At 41.4% G+C, this 13638-nt stretch overlaps 2 protein-coding genes across 7 annotated transcripts in view; one reads left to right on the top strand and one right to left on the bottom strand.

The window, feature by feature from the left end:
* The window catches only part of f9a (coagulation factor IXa), a 103108-nt gene that overhangs the window by 25525 nt on the left and 63945 nt on the right, over positions 1–13638 (top strand). The window lies entirely within an intron of this gene.
* Positions 1–13638, bottom strand: part of fgf13a (fibroblast growth factor 13a) — a 75172-nt gene that overhangs the window by 11082 nt on the left and 50452 nt on the right. For 4 of the 6 annotated variants that reach the window (XM_058649248.1, XM_058649247.1, XM_058649251.1 and 1 more), the window contains 2 exons: positions 6472–6582; positions 1221–1324 (listed from right to left, as the gene is read on the bottom strand). In XM_058649248.1, coding sequence (XP_058505231.1) covers positions 1221–1324; positions 6472–6582 — 215 coding nt within the window. Of the gene's footprint in view, positions 1–1220; positions 1325–6471; positions 6583–8803; positions 9752–11283; positions 11586–13638 lie in introns of those variants that run through there. The other 2 variants (XM_058649252.1, XM_058649250.1) reach the window with 2 other exon arrangements.

The following is a 13638-nucleotide window of genomic DNA, read 5'->3' as shown; positions in this document are numbered from 1 at the left end:
CACTTTTGACCACTAACAGCTGCTTTACACTACAGTTTTGCCATTCACCCATTTTCATTTCAACAACGCAGGTTAATCACTACACAACATTATTAATGAAAAGAAAGTGATCTCTTTCAAAAATAATGGGACGTCGGTGAATAACTTGAACAACAAAGCAGTTTTCTCAAACCTGGTTTGTTGAAGGGACTCATTCTTGCCGTTTCATGGACTAAAATGAGAGTTCCTCTCGAGAGAAGAGAATCTTTTATCAAATTGTCACTGGGAAACCGTTTGCGGTTCCTTGACGCAAATATCTCTGAGTGATCTAATGCTTGGTGAGAGCTAGCACGTTTACCCTATTCATTAATCGGTCAGTTTGTGTGCGCGAAAGGTCGACCTCGGGGGAGAGGAGGAGAGACCTGAGGGCCACTTTCCTTCAACGCTCATCACATTAGTGCCCAAGTATGCCACAGGTAATTTGTCAGCAGCAAGTGTAGAACAGCTACAAGATCATTAGATTTTCTAAGCTTGTTTCCATCAATCACCATTGAATCTGTCTTCTGAGACCTTTTTCCGTACGGAACAATCTTTACTAATTTGACTATGAGGATTGTCTGACAACAGAGAGCGCGCATGTGTGTGTGTGTGTGTCTGCTCGCCCTCTGGATGCGCATCTAGCACAGCCTGTCAGTCTTCTCAGCGATGCTTGCCTCACAACGAGATGGTGGCATTTGGGAGGATGACAAACAGAAACATTGTTCATCCGGGAGAACTGAATTATTCATTTTTTTTTTATTTATCAGAGACTGAAGAGCCAGCTGCCATGATCCAATATGTCACTGCTCCACCTGCTTACACAGTCCGTGAACAACAACTGACACCTGATTATCTCATGATGCTGCTCTTGTCTTTCTGAGGATGATTTTGGGTCAGAATGTGCAGTGCACTTGCACATTAATACCATCTGTACCAACATTAAAAAAACAAAAACTTACTGTATGACTCAGTGTCATAGTGTGTTGTAATGCAGGTCGTACTGAAGGAAAAGAACTACATTTAAGCAGTTGTCAAACAGTGAATGCAACATGAGACGCACAAAACTGTCATTAAGACTGAATGTCCATGTTTAGAAGAACCAATAATAAAACTAATAATTGTAATGGCTGCATATTGAATGATGTTGTATTGCAATTTCTGATTCTGCATTTCGCCGCACACACACACACAGTTGGACTTACTGATGTGTATAGGTAGCCTTCACTGTTCATCGCTAGATAGAGTTTGGTCTGCACCCCCTGGATGGCCACCACTCGCAGTCCCACTGGAATAAGGTTGAACACAGCTGAAAGAGATGTAAAAAGAAAGTATTAACATGCTATGTTTTCAACACAAAACTAATCTCTTCTTATTAAAGAAGAAAATGAGTTATCTCAGCAGAGCAGATGACTAAATGAACATATTCAGCACTGTCAAACTCTTAACTTCCGTAGCATGAACCTAATTTATGATGAAATACTGTAGATGTTACCCGTCAGAGCGGACGAGTGAGCGATCAAAACCAAACTACAAAGACATCCGCTCAAGGACTCGACTACTTACTCTCTGCCAAAATGTATCCTTGATACATTCCTGCTCTCTCAGTCATGTCACGATAAACCAGTCTTACATTAGATGGTAGGGAGAGAGAAACTTGCATCTCTCTGTACACAGACTTCAGACAATCTCTCACACGCGGGTAAATCAGTGCCACTGGTGAGTGTGAGTCGTGAGGCTGAGAGAGCCAGAGGGAGCCCAGTTGGTCAGTTAAGTACACCGCTATGTAATTACTGTCTGCCTGAACAGTGTGCGTGCGTGTCTGTCTGTCTGTCTGTCTGTTTCATAAGAGGCTGGCACTGGCAGGCTGACGAGCGGGAAGCACATGAGCGTCCACCTGAAAGTCTGTAGCGGTGCCTCTGTTCCCAAAAAAAAAAAGCAACTTCCCGCCTATTGTTCTGACTGCTGTTGGACAACTCCCAAAACCCTGATACCATCAGCACAGAACATCAAAGCTTCCCTTTTCATTGTGAAGACCGTACGATTTCAGGATTTATTTTTTTTCTCCAATTTAGAGGCAGAGAAATTAAACTCAATTCTCACGTCATTTAGGCGGTGAGTCAGTTTGCCCTAACTGCTGGTCCTCTCGTAAGCCAATTAGTGGATCCTATCTGCAGACGGACTCCTTTGAGTGAAGTGCACTATAGAGGGTTTCTGATGGGCTAATTCATCTGCCCTCATCACTTTAACTCGCCGCACACCAGCTTTTCTCTGGGCTTCCGTTGTAAACAACATGGGGATGGAGCCATGGGGAATGCATCGTGTGTACTCTCTAGAGTAAATGGACGTTGGAAGTGGCTTCTTTGGTCAGTAAAAAGTTGTCGTTTAAAGGAATATTTCACAGATTCACATTTAGCTTTGTATTACTAGAATATGGGTAGTATTTTTCAAAAATTGTGCTTCCCAACCTCAGTTTCCACTGAGTCGAGAAATATCTTTCTCAGGTGTCATTGGTGGGCACGTAACAAAGAAAAGAATGAAGATATTTCTCAACTCAGGGGAAACAGAGGTTGGGAAGCACAGTTTTTCAAAAATACACCTGCTCTAGTAATACAAAGCTAAATGCAAATCGGTGAAGTATTCCTTTAAGTTCCAGAACTCACTCTGTGGCTCCCTCTTCGCTGCATCCTTACAACACTCTTGCTCTGTCTTTGTCTTTACCAGTTATATCAAGATGTATGCTCTTGTCCTTTCTCATGTCTCCACAGAGGTATAAACAATAGGAAATGTCATTGCTGAGTGGTAAATATCCCATGACTGTGTCTGCCAATCCTTTCATAACAGCACATGCTCTGAATGGTGCTTTGGCTGATCTGTTGGGTTATTTCTGAAAGAGCTGTTACAAATATACGGTGGCGTGTGTTGAAAGCGGTGTCGAGAGCTCTCACTCCTTGGTCATTTTGTGTGTTTATATGTAGAACTAACTTAACACACATAATATGATGTCATGGAGGTTTGTAGATGACGGATTGGTCTTTTTCTGGGACAATATCTGCGGTGACGCTTCCTTTGGCAGCTCCGTGCAGTCGATGCTGCCAGTATAAATGTATACATGAAACAGATTGCAGCTGAGGGCTTTTTTTTTTTTACAACCTCATTATCTGCAGTCATTTTTAGATTCAATAATCTACATACATTCAGCTTTCAAATCAGTGATGCATCTGCTTGTGTGATTTGTATTGTATGGATTGCAGAGTAATAAGAATATACATTTAAAAGCTCAATTTTAAAAAAGATAATAGGTCACAGTGTAACCTATACCTAGTTTACAGAAGTCAATCTTTTACATATTATATTTGATACTATCTGATCAAAAAATTGGACGTTCTCCTGAAATTGAAACCAAAAAGTAAGCAGGCTATCACGACAACAAGACTATACGCCACAAAAAAAGCATGTATTGTTTCTTTGGATTTGTATTTATTCGTTTTAAACGAACGTCTTCCCAAATAGTGCTACTTTTTTGGAAGATTCTCCGATACTGCAGTGCAGAGGCTGATCGATTCCCTGCCAGAAATTCATGCTTCCGGGTTACAGATGGCACTATCAGCAAACGTTCTCTGCAACCATTGTTCAGATTGATCCATCCTTGCTCCGTTGGATACAGAGCTAGAGGGGGTTTTCATGAGAAAACTCTCTCCGCCACCGTGGTAAACCGACATGATTTACAGACCCGTTCAAGTATGAATTGAATGCATTTTTGGATCAGTGTGAACACATATAGCATCGTTTATTTTCTTGTATGTAGTTAAGTGATTTTTCACATTTGCACACTCTGTGTCACTCACTGAGTCTTCTCCCTTCTTTTTTTTTTTCCCCATCACACGGCACACGTACACTTCTGCAGAACACTTCATTTCAGAAGGATTACCAGGCGGTGCACTGATGGAGCTTTTCAAGAGGGGAAACTCAATTACTTCCTGTCTCCAATAAACACCTGAGCCCACAGTTGAGCCGCCCACTCACAGACTTTCTAGGTGTAGAAAAGCACATCGAGAGAAAAAGAAAGAAAAAAAAAGGATGACAAGGCTTGGGAGACAGTTCTCACGATTGTCTCCATGTCTCCGTTCCAACCGTAATTTGTTGGGTTCTCCTCACCTGAAGGTTACAAATAACAGCAAGTCCAATTGTAAAAATATATTCTATGTGATATCGCTGTGCTGGATTAGCCTGAATATGACAACCCGACAAAGTGTCGGAGCTAAAAGCGAGCTGCGGGGATGATGCTGCACAGCAACTGTGTGCTCTGATGTTTAATTACGGCGGGTCTTTGGAGGACAGAAACTGGGTTACTTAAAGATAAATGTAAGACTCGATAACTGTAAATAATGTAAGACTCTTGTATCCGGCATATAACCATATTGTTTAATTATCGTGTAGTATATCTGATATGGAAGGTTCTTCACCTTATATGAATCCAAAATGAATAGGCAACTATTGTTGTTATTATTATTATTATTATTATTATTATTATTAATAAAGACATTTGACAAAGCTATTTCTAAAGCCAAACACTCACATTACAGAAAGGGTAAGAAAGGGAAACTACAACATCAAAACAGTCATCATAGAAAAGGATGTTGAGATGTTTTGGACACAAGGAAATGGTAGAGACAGTAAAAACCGGAAGAAATTCACAGGGATTTGAGACTTTATATGCATGACATCGTTTTCCCTCCTAATGTAAATAACCACAGTAATATCAAAGTTCTCCGTCTCAGCCAAACGGCTGAAAAGTCTTCATCAGCAGCAAGGATCACAAAGACGCACGCAGTTATTTGAGTAGGTCCTCTCCCACCATCACAAGACACCAGTAGCTCTAAGAGGACTGTGCTCTCCGTCACCATGGAGACAAGTGCACCCAGCGCCTAACAATGCTATTTTTGGAGCGGTGCAAAGAGCTTCACTCTTTCTCCTCTTCCTTTTCAGCACTACTCTTTAATATTCTCTTCAAAAACGACTTTGGTGTCAAACCGGGTCAGTTGTTTGCTATAAGTGCACAGAGGAAAGTGAGCAGACTCGGTGTGTGAGCTGATATACTGTTTATGTGTCGAAGATGTAATCTGTATTTTTCCTCTGTGCAGTGGCTTTAGTTTGATTTAGAACATTCGACACAATTGACACACAAAGTTTTTCTTGAACACTTGCGCAGAACTTGTTTTTTTTAAGACGACACACGCCATTTCCACTCGGGGACTAAGTGAACACCGCGGTACTAATTCAGAGCCTGTGTTAGTGTTTGTTATGTGCTCTGCTTTGGGATTACACCAAAGCTGTGTCAGTGTGCTACACACTTACCGTTATGTCTCCCTACATGATTGTTTGAGGAACGGCGACGTTGGTTTCACATCGCTCACTAGCCGCTCTAGAAAAGTCTAAACTTTAAAAAGCTCGAAGCGTCCAATCGCAAGTTCATTCCGGCTGTATTGTTACCAGACGAGCGGCTGTGCTGTTAATCTTCCATTGATCTCCTCCTCTTAAATCTGTCTGTTGGGAAACAAAGTACTGGTGGGTGTAATGGCAATGATAGGGATGCTTAAATATACAGTAAGGTAAAGTAACGAAACTCGACTGGCTCTCACCACATGAAGGCGGCTTGGAGGGGAGTGAGAAGCCAATCATTATCATCTGTGCTCAGGTTACTGTATAGAATGTCTTTGATTAGATCAAATTAAACAGCTACTTAGTCCTGCAGCGCTGGTGGGCATTAATTTGATGTTGACAGATTAACTACAGTGCTACGTTGCACGCTGCTGCGCTGACAGCCTGAATACAACATTACATAAACTTCACAGCACAAGATTTGTGTGATCTTAACTCAAAGTCTGGAGCAATAAATGTCCTTGTGCCGATGAGGGGCTGCCATTTTTAGATGATGTTGTCATGCTGGTTGTTGAGCTGTAATGTGCAAACTGCTGTGCACTACATTTGTTAGTTACATGTTGATGCCACACTGACAAGTAGGCATGGGATAGTGTGAGAATCCAATATAACCGTAAGCAAGAAATATCACAATATTGCAGTTACAGCTCTCATATGTCACCGCCTTTGTCCGTCATACCGTCGCAAAAACACCGCTGACTGACTGCTCGCTGCCAAAACCGGAGGTGGAGGGCTTGTGTTTCTCAACATTGCATACAACCTGATCCCTGCACTGGTTTTGACAAGTAATTAAAAACACATTGGGCACAGGGTTCTGATACCTTTACTTTTTAAAGGTTATATTTTAAGTTATCAGCCCACATCTATTTGACATGTGTTTATTTGTTCATGACTGACTCAGTTTTAATGTACAGCTACAAGTGCCGTCAGTCTCCATCAGGGTGCTGAGTTCAATAAAAGTAGTCTCTCTCCCACCAACATATTCTCCCACCAAAATATTAGATTGTAACTTACTGTAACCATTGTCTTCCTCCTTCGTTCCATCAATGGTTCCGTCTGCCTGCAGCTGCAGGTGGAAACCTTGTCGACTGTACAGCTTTGTCACGATCCCCTTCAGCTGGGGCTCTGTGAGGGTACAAGAGAACCGAGACTTACACCATACACTGTGGAAACACATGGATGTAGCAGTGCAGTGTCACGTGTGCTTTCTGAAGGGACATTTTGTAGCTTCAGTTTCAGTTTACTGCTTGCCGCCATTTCCTGGAGCCTCCAAATCCAATTTAGGGATAGATTGGTTGGGCTGAGCAGAGCAGAGGCGGGAGAGAACCACTGCTAGCAGTTACAACAGCGGACTGTGATAGGTTGAAACACCTCCATAAAGCGAACAATCCAAATTTTACCACAAAAAAACAGGTCAGGTTTACTATGATCAGGCCGTCTTGGACGAGAGTGACACGTTTCTGAATCCTGATGCGCTAGAATTCAAGACACGCTTGACAATCGCCTGACCACTTTGAAACGGTCCGATAAAGGCTCCAGGTGCAGGACTCTTGCAGAACCACTTTACATGGCCATTTAATACAGTCCCAGGTTATATTAACAAGATATTTGAGGAAACATAGGCAAAGTTAACGATATTCCTGTTTGATGGAACTGTAAGATCAGCTTTGGTTAAAAAGGAGTTGTGCGCTTGGTCAATAGTCTATAGCGGAGGATTGCCTTCTTCTAATTCTCTGTCACTCTCCTTGTGAATAGTCTCTTTTTTAATGGCCTTGGTTTCAAAAGAAATAGATTTGCTATATGTGCAGTGGAAAATATCACCCAAAATTCAATCAAAGTTCCATGCATGGTAAATAAATGAATCAATTGCAAGAATATAGATTAATGAACATTGTCTTAGATTTAACCAACCTGGCAATTACTAGTAATCGTGTTGACATCAAATCAGGCATCAGGAAGTTTAAAAGACAATAAGTATAAGTGGTAGAGCTTTTACTTTTGAAGTGGCTGCTCGGGCTGTCTGTGTTACATCTGATAAGAGCTAAGTGCTGTGTGTCCCTGGTGGAGTGTCCTTTACTGTGGTTTACCACACCTTTAATCTATCATTTCATCTCACTTTCTGTATATTGACATTTATATCCATGCTCAGTTCCCGTTTGCTAAAGGAATGATAGCAACTGTAAGACACCCAAGAACACGTTTACAATAAACACTGTATGGAAACATTTCCACACTCAAAAACAAAAGGACATACAGTATGTCTTCATTTGCTGTGAATACAGTGTTTTGCTAATGACCCGACGCGTATGTCATGTATGCGGGACATGAGTGTTTATCCATACAGTCTTTCTGAAATATGCCGGTTCATTGTTTTTGGTGAGGCACCATCTGTACGTCTCACTCAGACGACGACGCCTTCTACTTGGCATGTATCGCTTCCTACGCAGGATGGAAAAAGACATTGGAAGTGCGAGTTGTGCAGGTTGCAGGATCTATACAGCAGCAGAGTTATCAAACAACAGGAATATATTCAGTTTCAGAGAAAGCACACAAGCTGAAGACTGAAAGGGCGTCGCATAAACACACCAGGAAACGGATACAACTTATACAAAATAATACAAAAACTGAGGGACCGGATCAGATGTGTAAACAATTACTTCTGCACTAGATTTGTAAGGGAGTGGCTGCCGTGTGGCTACAAGGATACAATTCTGTCACTGTTGTAATAATGCGTGTCTTATTAAAGTCACCATAGTGTCTGGGGTTTCACGGGCTCTTCCACTTACAATACTCTTAAGTTGTCATTGGACATTTTGTTGTCAGGATAACTTGCATAATACATCGTATTTATTATCTTTGAGCTCAGCATATCTGCTTGAATGTGTAGATACAACATTATGTCAACTTGTGTATCTGTTTCTCTAAAACAAACAACAAAACACTAATTAAGGAATGGTCTCCTGAGTTGATCTTGCATGTTAATATCCATTTTGGAGAATTATATCCAATATCCATTTTTTGAATTAACGGGTAAACTGAGGAACAGTTGGAATAGAGAGAAATGATTGACTATGAAATCACTTCCACAATTTCTCATAAACTCTTGTATCAATGCATTCCTGTGTGTACTGAACAGTAATCAGTGAAGGCTGCAGCATCAGTTCAGTGACTTTCCTGTGGACAAACTTCATGCATCCTATTCTCCCGCCAACTTTGGCTGTGTCAATCTTTGGCATTTTAAGTACAAATTGAGCATATCTGTTAAATATTATTTTTTTTTGGAATATTATAACATCCTATAAAAGATGAAGGGTTAAAGCCCAATCAAAACTGCAGCTCAACAGACCTGGTCGTCTCCTTCGCCTCTTCTTGGAACCAAAGAGTTTGACCCGGGAGAAGACATTCAGTCGACTGGGTTTTTCACAGCTTCCTTTGGCTTTACTGGGGCTGCTTACGCAGCGGCAGGCATTAGACTTCTCCCGCTCCCTCGCCTGTCTTTTCTGTCTTATGAGGGAGCTGGCGATCGCTGCAGCCATAGCCAGTTTGGCAGCGGTTTGGTAAAAATTTGCGTGAGAATAATCACTCCCTTTGAATCCAGATAACTGGATTCTTAAGGGAAACGTCCAGGCGCAGTGCTAAAACAAAATTTGAAAAGTATTGTTTGAGGAAGGGACAATAAAATAGTCCCAGCAGCAGCAGCAGCAGCGCGCTGAAGCCTGTTAGATAATGTCCGAGTGGATCATTTCTCGTGGTTTTAGTTGTAACTCAGGAAATTGTCCGTTGCGTATCCGAGGAAAACTTAAGAAAATGAAAAACACACATCCTGCCGTGAGGCTGCACGAAGACTTTCACCTCAGCCCGCTGCATGTTCCCCCACCTGCATCATTTCCTCAGCATCACAACAAATACGCACAAATCCAGTCCCCGCAAGTGGTTTTGCATCATCTCACTACACGGCATGTGCGCGCAAATGGGTTGGCAGAATAGTCGTGGATGAAGCTCAGTGCGCAGTCACGTAGGATGGAAACACCTGTTTGCAGACGCCGGTAGAGTGACTGCAAAGCTCTTGGTCAGGTTTCTCTAATCCCTCGTTAAAGCTGCTGTTGTGATGAGAAGGAAAAACAACAACTACACAGCGCTTGACAAGGGCAGCGGAGACGACGCACAAACTCCGTCTGTCTCTTGTGGCGAAGCATCGCAACGTAAAACCTGGAGGCGCCGAAAGGACGCAGTATCTGAGCCCAGCAAAGCGCAGACACTCTGCTGTTGGAGGTGTGATGATGCTCTGAACAGCAGAGTGAGCATTCACGGGGAGGAGGGTGAGGACTGTGGTGACACACAAACGTATAGTTAAGGTGCACAGTTGGACAATTCATATCTCTGTAATGGTCTTTATCATTATAATTCATATCAATAAAAAAGGGGGTGTGGTTGGTGTGGGGGCGCTGAAGAGGAGAAAAACACGAGAAAAGATGAGATACGACCAATATAATCCAGATATCGATTCTATTTGCAGCTGGACACAAAGTGACTAAAAAAGAAATGATGCAAGTAAATAGAATAGAATAGAATAGAATAGAATAGAATAGAAATACTTTATTCATCCCCAAGGGGAAATTGTTTTAACAAAGCAGCAATACAAACAATATTATAAACATAAAATGTAAAATGTGCAACAGTGAGAAAAGAAAAAAGTGCAATAATAAAGGAGTGGCATAATGGAGTGCAATGTCATACTGTAGAAAATGTGCACAGTATTTTTTTTTTGTACTATTACAGAGAGTTATTGTAAGTTTTGATGGCAAATCACCTGTAAATCACATCTTTCACCAAACAGCTACTTTTCTACAATAATTAAAACGCCAAGCTATTATCTAATGTCATTAATACCTGAGGGACAAATAGCCATCATCATAAAAATGAATATAGTGGAACATAATTTATCTAAGGGGATTAATAAAGTATTAGATTTAGATTTAGAGTTAATCAGTGTACGTGAGAGACTCAAGACGGTACATTTTGTTTATTTAAGTTGGGGCATTTTTACATTATCAACATGTAAATATTTTATCCACTGTTGTATTTTATATATGTTATCGTTGGGTAGGTTGATGGAAAGTACGATTACATTAAGAATAACATGTAAAAATAAAAGTAACAATAGCATAGACAACCTGAACTTCTGGCTTTCCAGATACTTGAAGTTTTATATTTTTTTTCACTGATAAATAATGGCTTTTCTAAGAAAATGTCATCTTAAAAAAAAGAGTGGTCGAATTGCTTGACTGATTTTTAACCTAAGACCAAAGTGTCTGCTTTTCCCCCTCAGCCCTGGACTGACCCCAGTTAACAGCCTGACCAATAGCGCCATCTACAGTCTCTGTAGAAAACTGCCGTAGACTGTTTTTTTTTCTGTTTGTCTAATCTCATCAATAATAGGAACACAAGAGTGTGGATTATGCGTTGGTTAAAATGAGGTGTGGCACAGTCCCGCCTGGAGATATATTAATAGTAAATAAACAAACGAAAACGAAATGACTATAGTTCAAAGTGCATTTACAACATTACACATGTCCTGGATGTAGAGCGTGAAAACTCTTCTAAAACAAGGTGCTGACATTGCACCAATAAAGCCGCCGCCGTCACTTCAGCACCACGGACAGCTCCAAGACAATCCGCAACTCTGAAAACCTCGAGGGCGACACTTGACATTAAACGCTGCTGCACATAATCCCACTCCAAGTGTAAGATGAATAAACGGTGAATATTTATTGGATTACATTTAGATATGATTTTTATATAAATGTAAAGAGCATAGCAGCCTACCTGAAGTGGATTTTCTCAAAGGAAAAGTCATGATCCCTTTACTTGCGAAACCAAAAAGCTGTGACTTGGATACCTGCAGTCCTTGTTCTGAAGCGGAGGCGCGTAGTCTACTTCTAATTCAGGAAAGTTCAGAACATTGTCAGGCAACTGTTTGCGGCGGACGGTGGAGCAGAATGCGCTGAGGCGTGGCCATCAACAGGAAGATCATTATAGGACATTAGCGACATGCCATTATGACTCCGAAAACCCTCATTAAACATTCATCTCGAGGTCTTGTTGATCCGGCACAAGCCCAGGCGGGCGTGTTCGCTGAGATTCTGCGCTCGGCGGGGCACAGATTGAGGGGAAAGTGATCGAACATGTAGGCTGGGATTGTACTGCCTTCTTAGGGAAGAGAAGACTTTGTTCTCGTATTACAAAAAATCATGTAAAATGATCCGATAATGCGTTGTCTAAACCGGTTACACAGGCCGGGTCACTCTGGACTGAAAAAATATCGACGAACAATCAACCGAGACAACAATGTGCATTAGGCAGTGCTTTTTCTTTTTTTTCTTCTTCCTTTTACAAAAACAATTCTCTGTTCTGTGAAACTGTAGAGGGAGCGTTTTACAGATCGCTCAACAAATACATAGTTTGGACAAACATGACTCGGGTTTATTTGTCATTAAGACGCACATTACTGTCAATAAAACGCAGGAATACTGAAGTCTTATGCTCCACTTTCGTATTATTCTAGTAAATGTACGCCATACAAGTCAATAGAGTGTGATGTATGTAAAACAAACAGACGGTAATGACAAACCTGAGCGTTGATACTATGTGTGGTGGACTCGTAATGCTCAGTGTACCAGCAGTGCACACATGTGAACACTAGATGGAGCAAGTACACTGGCTATCTAAAGCAGCGCATTCACCCTGGAGGGAAAGTGCTCATTTAATGTTTAAAGTCAAGTATAGAATCATCATTTTAACTGATAAACTGATGATAATTTTTTTGTAAGAGCTTTACAAATGTCTGGGCTTAAACTGAATGTGCATTCCATTGTTCTTAGTCGTTCATATCAGAGTAAACCATGTAAATTATTCACCGACTATAGCATATTTGATTAACAACACACATTAAATATATTTAAGTGTGGAGATTGAATGATAGCGCAAGAGCCTGACCAGTCAGCCGTAAACAAACAGTCCTTTCCTCGTAAAAGGTTCATTTACTTTAATGTTCACCGCTTGTACGTCCAAGCCACTTGATAGGTATATAAATGGTAGATGGGCCAATGTCAATGTATTGATTTACAAAGGATGTGGCTCCAATGACATGACATGTATTACAGACAGAAACACATTTGTTTTCCCTCTTACTGGCACTGATGGGCTCCGCAGCCAGAGTCTGACCTTTAACCCGGCAGAGGCTATGAAACAACGGCGGCCTAAGGTTGTTTCAAGGTTGAATGAGGCTTTATGGAACCGTCTTATTAGAGTTTTATTACCTGCAGCGGCAAACCTCACTCACACCTCCGCCAACACTAAGTAATTGTGTATCATGCAGGTACTTAAGATATTTAAAAAAAAAAAAAAAAAACTAGAGAAAGTGCTCAGAGAGTGCGAACCACTGCCCACAGTGTCACTACATTCATGCACCTCTGGATACAGACTTTGAATGTGTATTCGTCGCCAGATCTTTTACAAAATATAACGTTTATGAGATTTGGCAGAGGTAATAGAGATAAGAGGGTGTAGTATGTAAAACGGCTCACGTTAATTGAGTAAATTAAGCTCATTTGCCACTATACTTTTTTAATGATGGGTTCTAATACTGTAAATCATGAGCTCTACAAGAACATAATCGCAGTTCCTCATAAGACGTGACCTGTCCTCCAGCAGCTGACTTGATAAGCAAACAGCAGGCATACTGTGTTCCTTCCCTCTCAAAACAGTGATTAATGGACGTCTTTACGATCTGATTTATACTCTTAACAATCGGTATCTGTGACTGATATAACCTGATACCTCTACTTCTGCCCCGAGCAAAACGGAGACAGGCAGGAGCCGATAGCAGGTTTTGTTTTTTGATGTTTTTTGGCTTCAGTCGTCTCACCGCCGATAAACCGGGGCCATCAGTCAAGTCGACAGTGTGGCCCTTCACGAGGACGGTGGAGTTTATCACTGACAGTGAAGAGGACAGAGGGAGGTAAAGAGAGTCAGGCTGCCATGCACAACAGCGCCACTAATCACTCACCTCAGGTGATACTGAAGAGAGTGCCAATGTGCACGTTCCTGATAATGCCTGTTCAACTACGAGCACTTGTCTTCGCAAAAGGACGAGGCGAGCTACAGCGGAGAAGTTACAAC

Source organism: Solea solea, chromosome 14, assembly GCF_958295425.1.
Source record: "Solea solea chromosome 14, fSolSol10.1, whole genome shotgun sequence".
NCBI classification, from domain to species: domain Eukaryota; kingdom Metazoa; phylum Chordata; class Actinopteri; order Pleuronectiformes; family Soleidae; genus Solea; species Solea solea.
Note: the sequence above shows the minus strand (reverse complement) of the source record. Positions and strands in the feature narration are given on the sequence as shown.